The following is a 20,800-nucleotide window of genomic DNA, read 5'->3' as shown; positions in this document are numbered from 1 at the left end:
TCAACCCAGGGATCCAGATGTGCATCCAAGGTCAGAGCTCTATGACCAATGCCACCTTCCCTACTTCGGGATCAAGACATCAACACAAAGTGTCGGCCAGATGTCCTCCTAGGCAATGTGTCTCACACACAAAAGCCTCAACACTCCCAAATATTTCAATCAGTAGCAAGTCCTCCCCGATCAAATAGATCAGTAAGAAATCTCTCGTGTAACTAGCATGCTTATCAAATCTCTTGAGAGATTTACCTATACAAACACAACCCTAATCAATAACAAACTTTCAAATGTACACAAGTAAACAGAAACCTTCGGGGTCTTTCAGACAACTAGATATTGCTTCTCAATTTATCACAGTAGGACTTTCAAATGAATCTTGACAGAAGATTCCTCAATCATGATCTTCCTTTCCTACTTCACATGTAGCAACATATTCTATAATCAGATCCTGCTTTTCATATCCTAGTAGTCCCTCAAAATGCTTTCTCCAATTTCTTCTTTCAAGGTGTCCATCATGACTATGATATGCCCGCCCTCTCAACTATGGAGATTACGCTCATCCAAGCTCCCTCTTGACTTAGGGAACTCAACTTCTTTTCTATGACATCGAAGAATCTTTCATGGCTTCCATCCTTCTTATGACCATCATCATTGATATAACTTTCTCCATCATGCGTATCATATGAACTTTACATACTAACATCTTCACCATCTTGAAGATTATGTACTTGCACAACTTAGATAGCAAGTACAACCAAAACTATAAAAGCATGAAGTTTAACTATTTTAGAATCATACAATAATGGAAGCATTAGACTTTATACAGCAAATACCTAAACTTAGTTAGGTTCACAAACAACAAGAAACACATTCTTTTATACTTCAACTACATGCCAGGTCTTTGTCATAAACCCTACATTTCATCATCAAGATTTAAGACTTTGAGCACCTCAATCAAGAGAACCTTCATTATATCTAGGGCTTCAATATCTCTTCCAGAAATATGGCATATCCTACTACAAAATATTGCAAACCCTAGAAGCAATTTATACAAATATTGCTTTACAATACATCTAACACTTTTAGAACTCATATGTTAGACTTCTACTAGGATTAGTGTTTAAATAGGAGGAATGACCTGTTGTAGAGTTTTAGTGAACCCAACGTTTTGGACTACCAAGTGAGTCCATCATCAGGGGATGCGTCAATAGATATTCTTCAGATCTTAATGATGTATCCAGGAGCTAGATTTAGGTTATATATATAGGAAATTGAAGAAAGGATGTAAGAAAATAGGTCGGCTAGATTTTCATTTAATTAATTATTATTCTTTAATTTATTTATTATGATTTTTTTTTTTTAATTAACCAATTAATAGGTTTATAAATTAATTGATTTTATTATTTACTTACTATGTTTATTAATTTTTTAAATATATGGTTTAATTGATTTATTAACTAATTTATTAATTTGATTGATTAATTAATTAATTTATTAATTTGATAGATTAATTAATTAATTAAATTAATTAGTTAATTAATTAATTAAGGGTTGATTAATTAATTAAAAGGGTTGATTAATTAATTAATTTTATTAATTATTCTTTATTAATATGTTTATTAATTTATTGTATTATTCACTTGTTAGTTTGATTAATTAATTGATTTTTAGTTTGTTGATTAATTGTTATGTTTATTTCTTTAATGTAAAATTAGTTGATTAATTTATTATATATATATATATATATATATATATATATTATTAATAATTAGATTAATTACTTTTATTAATGTTTTTAACTACTAATCTAATTTGTCTGATTAATTAGAATTAATTTATTAGTTTTAATTATTTATTATTTGTTAATATGTCTCTAATTTTATGTATTTATTTCGTGTTTGATTATTTATTGATTTTATTTACTTGATAAATTTATTTAATTTTTAATTAATAAATCCTAATAGGTTTGGTGAGTTAATGCTATAATATTATCTGTCAATCCTAGATGTAATTTTCATTGATTAATGTTATCAATTGATTATGGGTGAATTAATCACTACTAATTTATGTTTATGATATGAGAATTGATGTTTTTTTTTTTGGAGATTATTATATTGATATTTTTAAGAGAGGGAATATGTTAATTTAAGCGATAAGGGTTAATTATTGATTTTTAAGATTTTCAAGTAAAGGTTTCCATGTGTTACTTAGTTTTAGTCCATCGTCCCAGTTCAAATTGTTCTTCCTTTTTTCTATTTCTATGGCTTCTTTGATTTTCCTTCTAAGATAGTGGTCCTCTTTTCTAACCAGTTTGACATCTTCCATGCAGATGTAATGAGAGGAAGAGTGAACATGTTCTGCTAAGGCTGATTTAGAGGTCCTATCTCTTCTTAGGTCGGCTGCATGTTCTTTAATCCTAATATTAAGAGACCTACCAGTTTCACCTATATATTCCTTACCGCATGAGCAAGGAATCACATAAACACCTTTTTGTAGATTAGGGTTTATGGGATCCTTGACTGAGCTGATTAATTGACTAATGGTGTTAGTAGGGGTGAATGCTACATTGATGTTATGTTTATTAAGAATTTTAGTAATTTTATCAGTGGTGCCTTTTATGTAAGGCAGGGAGACCTTAGGAGTTGATAAATTTTGATTTTTCATGTCCTTGTTATTCTTGATTAGAGATAGGTGCATGGCTTTCTTAATGGTATTTCTATTGTAGCCATTTAGTTCAAACACTTTGTGTAGATGGTTGAGTTCATCATTTAAATGGTCATGATCAGATATTCTGGCAGCCCTAGTGGTTAGGGTCCTAATGATGCCAATCTTCTGTTTAGGGTGGTGATGGGAATTTGCATGAAGATATCTTTCTGTATGGGTTTTCTTTCTATAAACTTGGAAACCAAGAGACCCATTTCTTTTTGTTAGAAGGATATCAAGAAAGGGAAGCTGGTTGTTCTTTTCAATTTCAATAGTGAATTTTATATGGTCAGATAGGCTATTTAGATGATCAAGGAACAGGTCAAGTTTTTCTTTTCCATGACTCCACTTGGCAAATATGTCATCTACAAACCTTTTCCATTCAGCAGGGGTGTATGGAAATGACCTAAGAGCCTTTTGTTCGAAGTGCTCCATAAAGATGTTGGCAATTATGGGGGATAGAGGAGAGCCCATAGCCACACCATGTGTTTGTTCATAAATTTTTCCTTTGAAACTGAAGTAAGAAGATTTCAAGCACAACTCCAATAGGTCCACAGTTTCTTTATCAGTGATGTTTCTCATGATCTCAATAGCTTCGTCAATAGGAATCATGGTATAAAGGGATACAATGTCAAAGCTAACCATAAGATCTTCGTCTTTCATTTCTATGTTATTAATCCATTGAACAAAAGAATAGGAGTCTTTAATATAAGAAGGGGTATTACCAGACAGGGGTCTAAGTTTTTTTGCTAGGTATTTGGCGAGAAGGTAAGTGGGGGAACCTATGGTATTCACTATAGGTCTGAGGGGTATGTTAGGTTTATGGACTTTAGGCGCCCCATAAATTCTAGGAGTAATGGAACTATTAGGGATGATTTTCTTTTTTGTGACATCATCCAAAGATGATTCTTTAATTCTCTTAATAACTTCGCGCATTATTTTTTCACTAGGATCCTTCTTAATAATTTTATAGCATCCACTATTGTTTAGATGTTCTTCCATTTTAATGTCATAATCGATTCTATTCATAATTACAGTTGCGTTGCCCTTATCAGCCTTTAGGATGACTATGCTTTTATTTTTTCTGAGGTTGTTTAGAGCTCTTTTTTCTTCTACTGAAATGTTAGATGCAGGAGGTTTAGAAGTTCTTAGAATTTTAGCAATATCTTGTCTGATTTCTTCACTTTCTGCTATATTTAGGTTTTTAATAGCTACTTCAACATTACTGATGACTTCTTCCACAGGTATTTTGTTTGGGGTTATGGCAAAATTTAGACCTTTTTTCAAGATGGATTCAGTTGCATAATCAAGGGTTATATCTGATAAGTTAATGACCTGAGCTTTTTCTGCTATCTTACTTTGATTGGGATGAGTGGTTAGAGTTTTTAAGTTGGTAGATGGTCTGTTTGGCAAGCTCTTTATATTATCCATGCTTATATTTATGTCAGCGCTGTTTTCTTTTAGAGTTGTATGCCCTTGAACTATTGCTGCGTTGTTTATAGGCCCCATGTTTGCTGTCACATCAGGCGGAATTGTGATGACATGAGATGAGGAGCTGGAGCTGGAATGAGTTGGATTCGACTGCGTTCTGGAGAGATTCGAAGATCTGGCGATTCTGTTCATGCTGCTTACATTTTGTGTCATCACCACATATTTTTTTTTTAGCATCAATGTAGCATTCACCCCTACTAACACCATTAGTCAATTAATCAGCTCAGTCAAGGATCCCATAAACCCTAATCTACAAAAAGGTGTTTATGTGATTCCTTGCTCATGCGGTAAGGAATATATAGGTGAAACTGGTAGGTCTCTTAATATTAGGATTAAAGAACATGCGGCCGACCTAAGAAGAGATAGGACCTCTAAATCAGCCTTAGCAGAACATGTTCACTCTTCCTCTCATTACATCTGCATGGAAGAGGTCAAACTGGTTAGAAAAGAGGACCACTATCTTAGAAGGAAAATCAAAGAAGCCATAGAAATAGAAAAAAGGAAGAACAATTTGAACCGGGACGATGGACTAAAACTAAGTAACACATGGAAACCTTTACTTGAAAATCTTAAAAATCAATAATTAACCCTTATCGCAATAATTAACCCTTATCTCTTAAAAATATCAATTTAATAATCTCCAAAAAAAAAAAACGTCAATTCTCATATCATAAGCATAAATTAGTAGTGATTAATTCACCCATAATCAATTGATAACATTAATCAATGAAAATTACATCTAGGATTGACAAATAATATTATAGCATTAACTCACCAAACCTATTAGGATTTATTAATTAAAAATTAAATAAATTTATCAAGTAAATAAAATCAATAAATAATCAAACACAAAATAAATACATAAAATTAGAGACATATTAACAAATAATAAATAATTACCACTAATAAATTAATTCTAATTAATCAGACAAATTAGATTAGTAGTTAAAAACATTAATAAAAGTAATTAATCTAATTATTAATAATATATATATATATATATAATAAATTAATTAATCAACTAATTTTACATTAAAGAAATAAACATAACAATTAATCAACAAACTAAAAATTAATTAATTAATCAAACTAACAAGTGAATAATACAATAAATTAATAAACATATTAATAAAGAATAATTAATAAAATTAATTAATTAATCAACCCTTTTAATTAATTAATCAACCCTTAATTAATTAATTAATCAATCAAATTAATAAATTAGTTAATAAATCAATTAAACCATATATTTAAAAAAAATTAATAAACATAGTAAGTAAATAATAAAATCAATTAATTTATAAACCTATTAATTGGTTAATTAAAAAAAAAATCATAATAAATAAATTAAAGAATAATAATTAATTAATTAATTAATTAAATGAAAATCTAGCCGACCTATTTTCTTACATCCTTTCTTCAATTTCCTATATATATAACCTAAATCTAGCTCCTGGATACATCATTAAGATCTGAAGAATATCTATTGACGCATCCCCTGATGATGGACTCACTTGGTAGTCCGAAACGTTGGGTTCACTAAAACTCTACAACAGGTCATTCCTCCTATTTAAAAACTATCCTCACCTGTATGGATTCATTATTTAACAGGATTAGTGTTGTTAGTTTTTGTAGCATCAGATGTGTTCTAGCCTTGAAATTTTGTGGAGAGGCTAGAATGCATGAGATCTCCAAAACCCAGGAATCGTTTCTAGAAATTCTACCTAGAAATGACTTAATTAGATTATTAGTTGGTTTTTAAATATTTCCTAAGTCTAAACTTAGGGAATATGACTAATTAATCATAATTAATTAAGTTATGGTGAGAATGTTCTAGAAACTCACACGGATCGACTTCAAGTTAATCCTAGCCATCGATTAAGATCTAATATTGGTCGTCGAAGTCTCAACAGTGGATTATAAGAAGAAGTCGATGAGGCTTGTAGAGGCTACATTGGAGAATTTTGATTTCATGAGAAGATGGATTTCCTGAGTAGCAGCGTTCAGTTGCCAGAGAGAGAGACAGAGAAATCGAAGTAGTGAGAGAGGGGTAGGGTCAGTGAAGCCAGAGGAAGGATTCCAGATCTAGTGAGTGCATTTGCAGAGAGGCAAAAAACCACAGAAAGGTTGACGCAGAGCAACGCAGTAGCCTCTAGAGGCAATTTCAAAATTGCTAGGGAGAAGCAGAGTTTCAGTGCCAAAAGTTGGGCAACGGTTCCAGAGACCAGGAAAGACATTTTCCCAGATAGCAGTTGACCAGACGGCTTGAGGAGAAGTTGTTTTGAGCTGAGCGCAGAAATGACTGCACTAGGGTGACACGATGAGTGCACAGAGCCAGTTTGGACGGCTCAATTTGAGCTGAGGTCAGTGCCCAAATTTGCTTCTGGAGTGAGGAAATTTCTCACTAGATTTTTCTTGCCAATTTTCCACTATAGGATTGCCAATTTCGACATCTAGTTGTACTCAGATTATTTCACTACTGCATAATAATAAAACCCTCAGCTGTTGCACCGGTTTTCCCAAGTTGGGATTTTTCAGGGACATTGGTCCAAAAATAGCTATGTCATTTTTATATGGTATCAGAGCACAGATAATTAGCCAAAGAGCTCAGTAGCGAAGGAAAAGGGAGTTTCATTGTTCATTGAAGGGCAGTAGGTCGAAACCCCAGAGGCAGCGCAGTCACCCTGGCCAATAGGTCGAATTTCTTAAGGAGAAACGATTTTTTTGAGAAAGGGACAGAAAAAATCGATATCTCCAGACCGAGGGATTCCAAAGGCAGAGGGAGCAACCAGTATTTTTTCGCAAAGCAGATCTTTAGCTGGATGCAGTAGTTTTGCAGCAATTTGCTAGAGCAGTCGGGTGGAAGAAGAGCACACACTAAGGGAAAATTTTCCTTAGGGGACTTCTAGTCTCAAGAAGTTTGATTTCCCTTGCAGATGAGCAGTCATTGTGTGCAGAGTTTCTCACTCCATAAGGGAGTGTGAATAGCTGAGCAGCAGCTGAGCAGAAGGGAAGAGGAGACTTTCGACGTTGTTTGAGATGGCCACTACTAGACTTCAAGATCATAACAGGTTGGATGGAGCTTCCAACTATGTCATCTGGAAGGCAAGGATGTCCTTCCTTCTGGATGAATATGGCCTGAAACCATTCATAGATGCAGTGGTAGCTACCCCACAGACGCAGATTAGCTAAAAGAGTACAGAAAGGAGATGGTGCGGACAAAGAGGTTGATCCTTGATGGTGTTCGGGATTACATTATTTCTCACATAGCTGGCAAAGGTACTGCCAAGGAGATGTGGGATACACTTTCCACACTGTACGAAGGCACTTCCAAGCAATGGAAAATGTACTTAGAGGAGAACCTAAGATGCACCGAGATGCAGAAAGGGAACACATTGATCCCTTCCTCACCAGGATTCAGAAGATTTGGGATCAGCGTGCAGTTGTTGGGGCAACGCCTCAACCCAAAGAGCTAGTGAGATTGGCACTCAACAGTGTCTTAGAGGAGTGGCAAGTGTTTGTCCAAAGTATCTTAGGCAGAGACACCTTGCCAAGGTGGGACAGGATGTGGGCCAATTTGCAGCAGGAGGAGTTGATATGAGACCTAATGAAGAGCTCCATCAGTAGCAACAATAGTGGATCGAAGCAGGTGAAGGAGGAGGAGAATGTGGCCCTCTCATCGAAGGGTCACAGTCAGGGACAGGGGGAGCAGCGAAAGAAGGACTCATTGAAGGTCAAGTGCTTCAGATGTGGTGAGCTTGGCCACTATAGCACGTAGTGTCCTCTCAGAAAGAAGGACAAGGAGGAGAAGTGGGACCAACAACCAGCATTAGCAAAGATCGATAGGCTATCCTCCAGGCTGGAGGAAGACTTCGTCGTGTTTGTTGACATACCCCCAAGAGTGAAATGGGGTGATTTAGTGTTGTAGCCCCAGAGTGCTACAGATGGGCAGGATTCTTGAGGAGGTCCACCTCTTGAATCAGTACCTTGCTACGGGAGCCCACAATATTTCAGTAGCAGGATGGATCAATGGCAGTAGATGCAGTCAGATGCCAGAGTGACAGATGCAGAGTCTAGTTGCAGTCAAATGTTGGGGAGCGTAAAGCAGAATTGGCAGCAGTCCAGTTGGCACAGTGAAGAGTCAGTAGCAGCACAGATACTAGCAGCAATCAAAGATTCGGGTGACAGATGCATCATACTGATCACAGTTGATTCACTATTTAGGATGTTTTTCAGTTGCAGATGTTGCAGTTGCGACAGCAACAGATGGAGAGGGAGTTGCAGTGAAGATGCAGTGTTGGCAACAGTTCAACAGGGTCAGCAGCAGCACATATGCAACATATATCATAGTTGCACAGTGGTTGGTGGGTAGCAACAGCCAGACATCAGCAGCGTGACAGGAGATGATGCAGAGACAGGGTGTTGCTACAGGGAGCAGCAACTCTAGAATACATTCCTCGCTAAGAGGGAGTGTTAGTTTTTGTAGCATTGGATGTGTTCTAGCCTTGAAATTTTGTGGAGAGGCTAGAATGCATGAGATCTCCAAAACCCAGAAATCGTTTCTGGAAATTCCACTAGAAATGACTTAATTAGATTATTGGTCAGTTTTTAAATATTTCCTAAGTCTAAACTTAGGGAATATTACTAATTAATCATAATTAATTAAGTTATGGTGAGAATGTTCAAGAAACTCACACGGATCGACTTCAAGTTAATCCTAGCCATCGATTAAGATCTAATCTTGGTCGTTGAAGTCTCAACAGAGGATTATAAGAAGAAGTCGATGGGGTTTAGAGAGGATACATTGGAAAATTTCGATTTCATGAGCAGATCGATTTCTTGAGTAGCAGCATTCAGTTGCCACAGAGAGAGCCAGAGAAATCGAAGCAGTGAGGGAGGGGCAGGGACAGTGAAGCTGGAGGAATGATTCCAAATCTGGTGAGTGCATTTGCAAAGAGGCAGAAAAGCCACAGAGAGGCTGACGCAGTGCAGCGCAGTTGCCTCTAGAGGCAATTTCGAAATTATTGGGGAGAAGCAGAGTTTCAGTGCCAAAAGCTGGGCAGAGGTTCCAAAGGCCAGGAGAGACATTTTCCCAAACAGCAGCTGACCAAACAGCTTGAGGAGAAGTTCTTCCGAGCTGAGTGTAGAAGTGACTGCGCTAGGGTGACACAGTGACTGCGTAGAGCCAGTTTGGACGGCTCAATTTGAGCTGAGGTCAGAGCCCGGATTTGCTTGTGGAGTGAGGAAATTCCTCACTAGAATTTTCTTGCCAATTTTCCTCTGTAGGATTGCCAGTTTCGGCATCCAGTTGTACTCAGATTATTTCACTGTTGCATAATAATAAAACCCTCAGTTGTTGCACTGATTTTCCCAAGTTGGGTTTTTCCAAGAATATTGGTCCAAAAATAATTGTCATTTATGTGTGTGTGCTAGTATTTCTTTCAGCATTTATTTCTTCCGTAGTTTATTTTTGTAGGTTGCAGTGTGATTGATTCAGTATTTACTGTAGCAAACACTAAATAAATTGTTAAAATTAATTTAACAATTAGGAGAATTATTTCCAGTTGTTGCAATAGGATTTGGATTTCCAAATTTTTACAAGTGCAAGATCCTAGATTTCATACATGAGCCATTAAGCTTCACCAATCACAACTCACTTTCAAGTTTCAACAATCTTTCATAGATCTCAGATTATCACACTTGTTATCATATATTAGAAAATTTGAAATTCTACTAAGGTTTAGTTACAAAACCCTAGAATTCACAAACATTATCATCTTAGAGAATCAAACTTCGACTAGGGCTTAGTTCCAAACCCTAGGACTTATGACCATCAACAATTATGTCAACACACATTTCTAGAATTTCATCATTATGCACAAGTATATCATGTGTTAGTCAAACCCAATGACACAAATATCAATATTTTAAAGTTAGACATATAACAAACTTGATCAGACTAGGGTTTCGATCGGAAAACTACACATATAACTAGGATTTCATTTCTAGAACACTATACGGGTCTTGCTTATACAACCTACCAAACCTTAATGATCTAGGGTTATAACACATCAAACCCTAATTTATCAATACTTCAAAGGTTTGGGATTTCAGACATCACCATTCAATCCTAACAAGTTAAGGTTTTCATAACGATACCAAAACCCCAAACATGACATTATCAAAGCATCAAACATTTTCTTTAGACTTCAACAATAACCCTAAGTAGGCTAGGGTTTTACACATTATCATCAACATACCCTTAAGTTAGGGTTTTTTTACAAAGAACATTTCTAGGGTTCTACAAGAATAATTAAAGATATGAGGAGGGTAGATTTATTTAATGATGAATCACCCAATTAAGAATCTTTATGATTCAAGAGAGCTAGACACAATAATGTTAGTAATCAAAAATGAATATACCTTTATCATGAAGAGAGCAAAACTTATAGTCTAAGGCATACCTTTTGTTTCTTAACAAACCTTGTAACTCTAATGTTTTGTCTTGTGAGACCTTCCATAATTCTTGAGTCTTTAGCAAGTTTTTCCTAAACAAGGAAAATATGAATAGAAATGTGATTAGTATTTAATGCAAGCAAAACTAGATAAGTAAGGAAAACTAAAAGTGAAAAGGCAATAAGATACTTATCTTTGGAAGTTGGTGAGGGCTCCCTCCAAGCTTGAGGAATACCTATAATAACCTTATTAAAACAAATCAAAAAAAAAATTCCAAAATATGTTAAATCTATAAATACTAGAAATCAAAAATGAAATAACTAAAGCTTAGAGCAAAGGACTTAGTAGTGTAAGTCCCTTGTATCTAATTCTTTGGCTTTATTCTTCTTTGGAGATCCTTCTTTAGTAATATTAGCTTGGTCCCTGTTCCTTTTCTTGTTCTTTAGATTGTCAAGATAGTCACTTTTATAGTGACCCATTTTACGACATTGATAGTATTCTATTTTCGACATGTCTACCTTCCTTCTTGGCCCTTTCGATTTCTTGAAGTTTCCTTTCTTGTGATAAGCAGAGTATGCATTTGAAACTTTCTCTTATTCATTGTTGGATACTAATGAGATTCTCATCTCTTCTTGGCTGCAGACATTCCATAATTGTTCAAATGATGGAGTTTCTTTCTAGTTGTTGAGTCCTGAAGCAAAAACACTCCATGTAGGTGGCAATCCCAATAATGCAATAATCACTAGCTCTTTTTCCGGTACAATCTCATCTATGGCTTGAAGGTCATCTCTAATTCTAGCTATCCTTACAAAGAAGGAAGCCACAGTGTCATCTTTTGTCATTTTTGTGGTCCTTAATTCATTCTTCAGACTTGCTACTTGACCGATGTTCTTGATAGTGAACAATTTTGATAAGGCTTCATACATTTCTTGAGCATGGTCTATGTTGGAAATGTATGGGACAAGATTGTCCTTTATACCTTCTACCATCAGTGTCATAGCCAATATTTCTGATTCTCTATACTTCACTTTATCTGCATCACTAGATCCTTCGGTAGGTTTCTTCACTTTTCCTCTGACCAAATCCAGGACTTTGTTCTTTTCAAGAATGAGATCAATTATTTTCTTCCATGCCCTATAATTTGATGCTCCTTCTAATTTGTTCTCTCCCTTTATTGTGTTAGACATTGTCCTTAAAGGTAGTAAGCTTCTTTCCTTATAAGATATCCTTATATGATCCCTTGCTCAATCCTTTTGAGGTTTCTTAGACTCCTTTCAGTAGATCCTCAAACTGCGTTTTTCCTTCTTCACCTTAACTCTGATACCATGTTAGAAAATCAGAAAGGCAGAAAGATTTTCTTTATATAGATAATTACTTGTGATTTTCTTATCTTTATGTTCTTCTTATATCTTTTAGTTCATCAAACAATTACCAAAACAATAGCACAAAGATCATAGACACCAGATATAGGCGGACAGCCAGGGCAAAACCCCTATCTAGGGGAAAACCCAGTCAACAATTCTTCCTTCAATAGTTTCACGAGATAATCCAAGACTCTTGACCTAGACAAAGACTTCCTCCACACCAAGTCAGCCCTTTCTTCCTTCTACAGATGACAATCCTCCAACAGCAACCTCGACCTAGCAGCAGCAACTTGCAGGAGTAGCTTCGCCCTAGCAACTGGTAGCAGCAGCAGCAGAAAACAAGAAAGACTTTGATCTCCTAGAGGAATCCACAAGAGAGAGATAGATAGCCCAAAAATTCGATTTTCCCTTTTTCTTCCTCTTTTTCCAACTTCGCACTTCTTTTCCCTTCCTTTCTTCCTTTGCACTTTTCAGCTCTTTCTTCTGGATATCGAACTTGCTTGAGAAAGTGAATTTTCTCCAAATGAATTCAAACTGCTCCAATATATAGGCTTCTGGTGAGGCCGAATTACCCAGTTTGAGGTCGACTTGATCTCCTTGAGGCCGACTTGGTGTGGAGGGGACAAATAGCATATTTGACTCAATATTAATTATTTTTTCATGATTCAAAAGCCCAAGAAGGGTCTCTTTAAATGGACAATAACTCTAATGACTCAGAATAAATCCTAGAGTCCTTAATGGGGACTTTGACCTAAAACATGATGACCCAAGCATGAAACGCATGCTTTAATAAGTCATAATAATAATAATAATAATGTTTTCTTCATTCTTTTGATAAATACATTTCATTGTGGCTGAAATACATTTATGAAGACCGAACCTAGTTACATATTTCAACAGATGCAACTAAAAGAAAGATAAAAGCATATGAAGCCATAAATAAAGAAAAAAAGAATGCAAAAGATGGTTGGGACATAATAAGCACATGGGAAAAATCCTAGCATGAGCTCTAACCCCTCCATTAGCCATCACTCAATTCCTCGTCATTTCATGCTCTACTAAAAGGAACTCTTGAATGTCCCAACCCCAATGAGTGATAAATTGCTACATCTTTAAGCCGTATTGGAAAAGCATAAAACAAGTTGGATCTCCTAAATTATACAAGAAAGAAAGATAAATCATTTAAGTAAAAGGCGCAACAAGGGGATGGAACAAGCAAGTCGAGAAAAGGGGTAACTCATGCCTCCACGATTGCTCCCTGTTCTCATTATAGCACTTAGAGATGTTGGACCTCCTTCAGCTAGTACAATGGCTATGGCCATCTTCCTTGAAGTCTTTCCAATTCCATTACCAACTTTAACATATGCACCTATCGATTGATGTGTCTAACTATGAAATGTCCTTCACCCTGGGAGTTGGAAGCACCTAATATGGCTAATGGCATAATAATCCCTAACATAAGTGTGGTAACCTCCTTACAAATTTTGAGCTAGAAAGAGTTTGGAAGGCAAGGTTTGTGTGAACTATTTTTGTGCCCTTAACATTGAATATGGTCCACAATGATACTTTAATGGTTTTTGTCCCTAAAGATGTTGGTCTCACTTGATCTAGAGGGTATGTTTCAAGTGGTTCATTACACATGTAGTAGAGATCCTTTAAGGGATGGCTTTACACCTCTCTAGCTTAGAGGACGTCTTGCCCATTCTTGAGAGAAGATATGACTTTGCAACCCCAACGTCACCCTCCTGAGATGAATGTTGGGTTTTGAGGAGCCCCCACATATTTGTATGCCCCTTGCTACACCTCCAAATGTTGAAACGCTAGAAACCAAGGTATTAGCTCATTTGATGATGTGCCCGGATGGACCTATGACACCCCCAAGCTGGCCTTCAACCTGTTTGACAAATGTTGCCTTATTCCAGAGCCTAGATGATGATGGAGATCACTGAGGAGTCTAAGAGGGCTAGCACACTATGCCTAGATGTCAATGCTTGCTCCAAAGGTTGCCACGTCATTCCTGCATGCCCTAGGATGGTAACATGAGCCTCCTTGACGATGATGTCATGATGAAGAAGATGTTACTTGGAGACGTACCCATGCACTTGATGATGTACCTTGGAGTGAGGAGCACTCATGGACCCACTTTGTCACTTGCTTGATAGAGATTGCCCACTCTAGAACGATGATGTCATGTTAGAGAGCATTTATTCCCACATGTGGGAGATTTTAATGTATTGTTTATGTTTTAAAGCTATCTTAAGGTTGGCTTGTGACCTTTAGGCCCAATTGAATGCTCCAAGCAAACTTTCAGGGCTTTTGTTGTAAAATTATGAAAAGTGACTTGGAATTATGAAAGTGACTTGGATGTCCTCATATAAATAGAGGGAAGTCACTTTCATTCTCTCATCATCACATTCCATTCATCCTTCTCTCTCTAAAGGAGTGTGCACTAGTCCTCTTGTATTTTTCTCTTGGCACAATGGACATTTCGTGGAGCAAATTGTCTCGATGCAAATTTTTGCATGGAGAGACTTGTTTGGGATTAATGAAGTGATTCTTGTTGGAATTTTGTAAATTTATTGTCATTTTCTTCCATTTTGGATATTTTTCTAAAATTAGGCTTTCTATTTGTGCCATATTAAAAATTGCAATATCTTTCTTGAAATCTTGATTCTTTATGGTATGTAAAATTTGTCTTTCAAGAATCGATCAAAGGAACTTGGTGCATGCATCATTTGACCTTAAATCTCCCATATAAAGAAGTCACTAGGGTTTCTAAGAGAAGAATTTTGATATTCCACCTTCTTCATCCAAGGCCCTATATCATAGACTTTGCCTAATTGACTCTATTTCCCAATTGAGAAAAGGCACTAGTCTAGTAGTGGTGATCATCTAAAAATCTTGTTTCTTTTCCTAACTTCTTGGTAGCCAGGTTTGGGTTTGGTTTTATTTTGCATCTTATGGTAATTTTTGCAACTATATGTCATTGTTTTATTGATAAAAATTGTATTTAATAAATCGAAAAGGAAAAATCTAGCATTAATTACATTTTTGTCCCCAAATTAGGGTTGACGTCTAGGATGCTACTGGTATTTTACGCGTATAAAACCCTTAAAGACCATAAAAATTTGCTTTTCCTTGGCTTGTCTCTTCATAGCCTTTGATACTTTATTCAATATATCCCTTAGAAGTTATTTCTTGGTTGTTATATGATATTGCATGCTTTAAGCCTATATATTATAAAAACGCTACTTTAGAACAACCCTCTTCTAGTCCATTGGGGTTGGCAGAAAGTGTGTTTGATTGCTTCTACCTCTTATCACATCGATCAAAACCTTGTTGGTACTTTCCTCCCTAACCATTAGACCTTTAGCACCCTTAAGCCCTTATTTATTGAAGATCTTGTTAAATGATATCGTTCGGCAAGCCTCCCTTGTGGAGATAACATCCACCACTAAATAGCTAGAAAGGGGCCACTGATGTGATAGTCTTGGCTAATCTCTTCGTTGTTGTAAGACTTAGGTTGCCTAGTGTGGATTTGCACTAGGCCTACTAGATGTTGCAATAACAAGACCCAACTAGAAGCAGCCCCTAGCGTGGCATTCTCCAGCCTTCGATTCAAGTATGCAGTGAACTGCAAGCTCCCTTTCCAATTGAAGCTCCCTCTTGGAATAGTTCAATCCTCGTTAGAACGACCCACCTACACTAAAAAGACAAAGAGGGATTTCTCCCTATTTTCCCCCCTCCATGTGGCTATGTAGCCCCTCAATGGCTCAATCTTCTAGATTTTGTGTGATCTTACTAATTGGAAAATTTATTAGATTAAACTGAATACTACAATAGAAAAAGAAAAGAAAAGATAGTAAGAGCCAACCAAGACATGCAAATGAAGTTCTTTTATTAATGGAATTGATCTCACAAGACAACAACAACAACAACAACTCTAAAGGGGAGGCTAACCTTTTATAAAACTTTTCTAACAGCTAGATAACAGCTCATCGGACTCTCTAAAATAATCTTTACTAGTCATCCACATGTTGGAGACTCAATAATTTTTATTAAAACATTACAATACATTCATGAGTTTGCCCACTAAGGGGTCGAATTTACTTAAGATTCCTGTGGAGGTCCAACGTTCCCTTCGTTTATGGTCCAAAAGTTGGAGAATGGTCCAATTATGCCCCAACATTCCATTGATGACCATAACGACTAGTTTGAATCTCTAGCTGTAGCAGCTACCTCTTGACTTAAACAACTAGTAGTAAATCGACTTCACCACCCATGCTTGAGATCTCTAATGCCTTGATGAATTTGCTAATTTTTCCACTGGGTTTGTCGTAACTCATCCTGATTTCATCTGGGTCTTGCTTCATTTGACCAAATTATGCCCTGTGTTGCTACATCATCACTAACTCTGCCACATCATCATACCCCCTTGATGGATGTCTAATGCATTTGAGAATTTGGAAAAATTAAAATGTAGGTTTTGTTCCCCTTCTTCTGTAGACCAATTTTGACATACTGTATGTCAAATTTTGTCAAGATCTACCCCTGTTATGCCATCTGCACACCTACTGTACCTGTTGACCAGCTTTAACAAACTGTAACTTGCTACTACCTTCATTGATTAGAAAAATTTTATGTAGCATATCATCCTCTCATCAAGCTTAACAATATGGGAGCAAGCTAACTTTTTGACTTACGAGACCACTTGCATTGGGAAGCATATACTACTTTAGGAAACGTGAAAAGTTGACTTTGTGAGACTGCCATGTATGACAATTGTTTGAAGGATACTGCACCAAGGCCAAGGCCACATACAGACACAATAAACACATAACCATGTGGTAAGACATAGGTGCACCTTGACACAGGATGGACTGGCCCATACATTAGTGATCTTCCTACAAAAAGCAAGCTCCCCTAGAACCAATGAGTCCAAGGCCCTCCAATCCTATCCGGAACGAAAGGAGCTAGAGATAAACCCAAAGGGACCAGCCATTGTCCAACCAAACAAGGTCTAGGACACCTAATACAGGGCCTCATATGGTTGTTACAAGGCTTTTGACTTGTGACCTTGGGTTTACAATGGTGGTGAAATATGCTGCAAGAATCTGTATGTGCCCCTGCTGACATGAGGAGTAACAACACCTTACCTGGAACCCTTTTCCCTTTATGTAAGTATGTTTTTCCATTTCTAATTTAAAGGAAGCCCCAAACTTATTTACAACCAAAAAAAAAAATCAAAGAGAAGAGGCTCAACCTTCTCCTGGTTTACCCAACCAATCTTCATTAATCAATGCAAGTCTTCCTCCTTTATAAATAGTCAAAATCTACCATGTACCAGTTCTTAATTCCTTCTCTGAACATGCTGGTCACATGTGTTCAACAGAAAAGTTCAATTCGGAACATTACTTTTGTCAATCCACGCACAAACAAGTAGATTTGTTTAACTACTTGTCCTACCCTAATATGTCCTAGAAGATCACCTAAACAGAATGGATTTCTATTATTATCAGATTTAGTATATGCTTCTGAAAATGCAAGTCCCTTTGGATAATGCTTTTACTTTTTGCTCAACGTCTCTCTTTGTCCTATGATCTTCCCTCAAAAAAGCAACATTAAGATGACTATTTGACTTCATATTAATAAAGATCAAACAGAAGATGACATGAACAATGGAATGCATCTTTATAAAGGAAAAATACCAACAGTATGGACTATTAAAAAACCTTGCAATGATGACCAAGGCGGTCACAAACGGTATGTAAATAACCATAAATTCTACTACATAAAACAAGGTGAGATCAGATATATTAGCGGTTTCAGTTGAAGATAAACAATAAATGAAGATGGTACCTTGAAATAGCCATGACAATGCCTGCAGCTACAAGTAAGCAGCCAAATATCTGATTCACAGCGTAGCGTCTTCCTAAAATCAGGATTGATAAAATGAGTTGCCACACCAAAAATGTCTGCAGAGAAATGCTTGAACTCAGGAAGGGGTAATCAAAGTAGCAATGAGCAGTAGCTGAAGAAAAAAAGGTCAGTTTTTTAGTTGTTTTCTAATTACAATGTAAGTAGATTATGTTTTTTAAAATGCATGACTAAGTCTTGACGCTTATTAGATTTTAAGCAATATCTGGTAAACATTAATTATGCCTTTTACATTAAAAATTAAATGAATTATTATGTTATTGGCAAGATTTCTCACTGCACAGCCAGTCCCATTTTAAGTCACCCTTGGATTGTTTCACTTAGGTGAGAAAACCTTTTACATACTTTCTACATTTGAATCAATTTACCAGTTTCTAACATTAGCTTCTGTGATCAAATTTACTTTACAGACCAAGTTTTTAAGTATCTACGTGGTATTCATGAGGTAACAAAATAAATAGAAAAAACTATGTTCCAATTTGTTTTAAGGTAATAAAAAAAAAATCAACTTGTTGATACTAGATAGTCCTACGATTGAAATGCTAGGGTCAAAATTTGCATTTGCAGGGCTTCCTTTCAGCAAGATCATACCCATTTAGCAGAGTTTTGACATCAAGATCAGCATGAACCAGCATCTAATCATTATCTTTACCCACCCAAACTGCAGGAATATTTAAGATAAGTTTCACAGAACCATAACCAGCATTAAGTAGGCCCTTTGTCTGTGCATTTTCAGACCTGATTTGTGTTGATTTTTCCACGGCACTCAAGAATCTGGTTTGAGTATAAAATTTCGAACACAAACACACCCAAATGCCACAACACTTCTACTTTGCACAGTGGAATAACAAACATCAGTGAATCAACTAGTGCACATGACAATTTTAAATTTTTTAACCCACTACATGTTATATTACTATCTTTAATACAACAGTCCGAGGGCTCTTGTACCAGGATCATGGCCCTTACATACAACCCTGATACAAGGGCACAACTAAGGCTTGGTGTCAACAACTATAATCTGCCCTGAACAAAGCACACTTCACCTACTTGCTGATGGTGGCCACGCACAGCCCTTTCAGTCCATGTACCTTGAACACGTCTAGTGATCCATTGCCTTCCAATCTGCAGCTCAACAATCTGCCACTATCAATGAACACTGCTCCTTTAGGTCACAGAACTTTGGCCCAATACAATCTGCCCTGAACAAAGCACACTTCACCTACTTGCTGATGGTGGCCACACACAGCCCTTTCAGTCCACGTACATTGAACACATCTAGTGATCCGTTGCCTTCCAATCTGCAGCTCAACAATCTGCCCTATAGCTGCACTTTTTTCCTTCAAAGATACCAGCACATAGGGACTTTGACACACTACCCACTTCTGCCACACTGTTGCTCCAAAGATGACAGATCTTAGGGCATTGGAGGCTGCCATCTTATCACTAAAGATGATCTCTGCAACTCAATGAACTAGGGCTTATCAACTAGCCCACTTGATTTCTCCTTTGCTCCTTCAAAGAGCCAATCCTTAGGATTTTCAGATCTGCCTACACACAGTGACAAATCTGCCTTTTGTCCAATGTTCTAGGGATCACCAAACCAGCCACTAACACCCCTCCAAGTCACTGTTCTTAGGCTGATTCAAACTGTTGTTCAGTACACTAAAGAACAGCCCCCAACCATTACTTCCATCCCTTGCAAAATCAGCCCTACACTTTGTCCTTCTCCTACTGCTGTTGCGGCCTCTTGTACTACCTGTACACCTGCACAATACCAGACTTAAGGGACAGATATTTAGGGTGATTTTGTGCACAGGAAGCAGCCCTAACTAGGGCATTCGATCTGCTGTCCTAAACCCTAGGACAGACCTTCCTTTCTCATCCACTTTGGCACTCTCTTCCACTTGGAAACCCTCTTCTTGTTCTCTTGTCATAACCCTCCTCTCTGCCCAATCACTTCGCTCTTCTGCTCAGCAACCTGAGGCGAGCTCTGCGGTCACACTATAGGTCTGCTAATTTGAATTTAAAATTCAAATCCTTTTAGAGCCAAAAACCTAGATAACCTTAGGCCACCTTTTGAAATCTAAATCTCAACATTAGTTTAATAATTTTCTTCTAAGCCCATGAACCAATAATAAGGTGCCATGTAACCTAATTTGGGGTTCTTGACCACATAATGGGTGCTTCATCTTTGAGCATGCATATCTCTCAAGAGTCAAACCATGAGGATCCTTGAGGAATTTATTTTCCAGCTTTCGGTGTTGGTTGACTTGTGAAAAACTTTGACTTTGAGGCTTTGAGCTTCTCTTCATCTTTGGAATGAGGCTTCTCTCCATCACCGTCACGTGACTTCTCTTCATCTTTGGAGTTTTCATCCTTGCAGCATGAGGACTCACCAACATACCCAAGACCTGTCTTGATAAGTGGTGATCTTTGGCAATTGAGAATGTCATCCAAGACCTGCGAACTCCTCAATCTTTGGTTGAGCTTGTCTACTTCTGCTCTCAGAGTGACAATTTTCTGTTCACATTTCATGCAATCTTCTTCCTTTTGCTTCATATGACTTCTTAAGACTTCCTTAATCCTTTTGGCTTCTTCAAGTTCCCTCTTCAAGGAGGTGATTTGCTTGCCAAGTTCTTTATCATGCTTGTTCCATTTATTTGGTCTTTCCTTGAGTTGGCTTGTCAAGGTGCTTTCTTTATTGTTTGCCTCTTGCAACATGCTTTTGAGATGATCCACTTCCTTCTTTGCTTCATCAAGTTCACGATCCTTTTCTAGTGTTTTCATCTGCTCCTTTTGCATTTCAATTTCACTTCTTAACCTGTTTATTTCATCAAGAGCCCATTCAT

At 36.9% G+C, this 20,800-nt stretch overlaps 1 protein-coding gene across 3 annotated transcripts in view; it reads right to left on the bottom strand.

Moving 5' to 3' along the window:
• Nucleotides 1-20,800, bottom strand: part of LOC149243640 (protein CLT2, chloroplastic-like) — a 128,078-nt gene that overhangs the window by 48,541 nt on the left and 58,737 nt on the right. For all 3 annotated transcript variants that reach the window (XM_089374594.1, XM_089374593.1, XM_089374595.1), the window contains one exon: nt 17,871-17,986. In XM_089374594.1, the coding sequence (XP_089230720.1) occupies nt 17,871-17,986 (116 nt within the window). The remainder of the gene's footprint in view (nt 1-17,870; nt 17,987-20,800) is intronic.

The sequence above is a fragment of the Pinus tabuliformis genome, chromosome 8 (genome assembly GCF_031772625.1).
Source record: "Pinus tabuliformis cultivar Carrire ecotype Pingquan chromosome 8, CPIR1, whole genome shotgun sequence".
Taxonomy (NCBI): Eukaryota; Viridiplantae; Streptophyta; class Pinopsida; order Pinales; family Pinaceae; genus Pinus; species Pinus tabuliformis.
The sequence above is the reverse complement of the archived record's forward strand: the minus strand, read 5'-3'. Positions and strand labels throughout refer to the sequence as shown.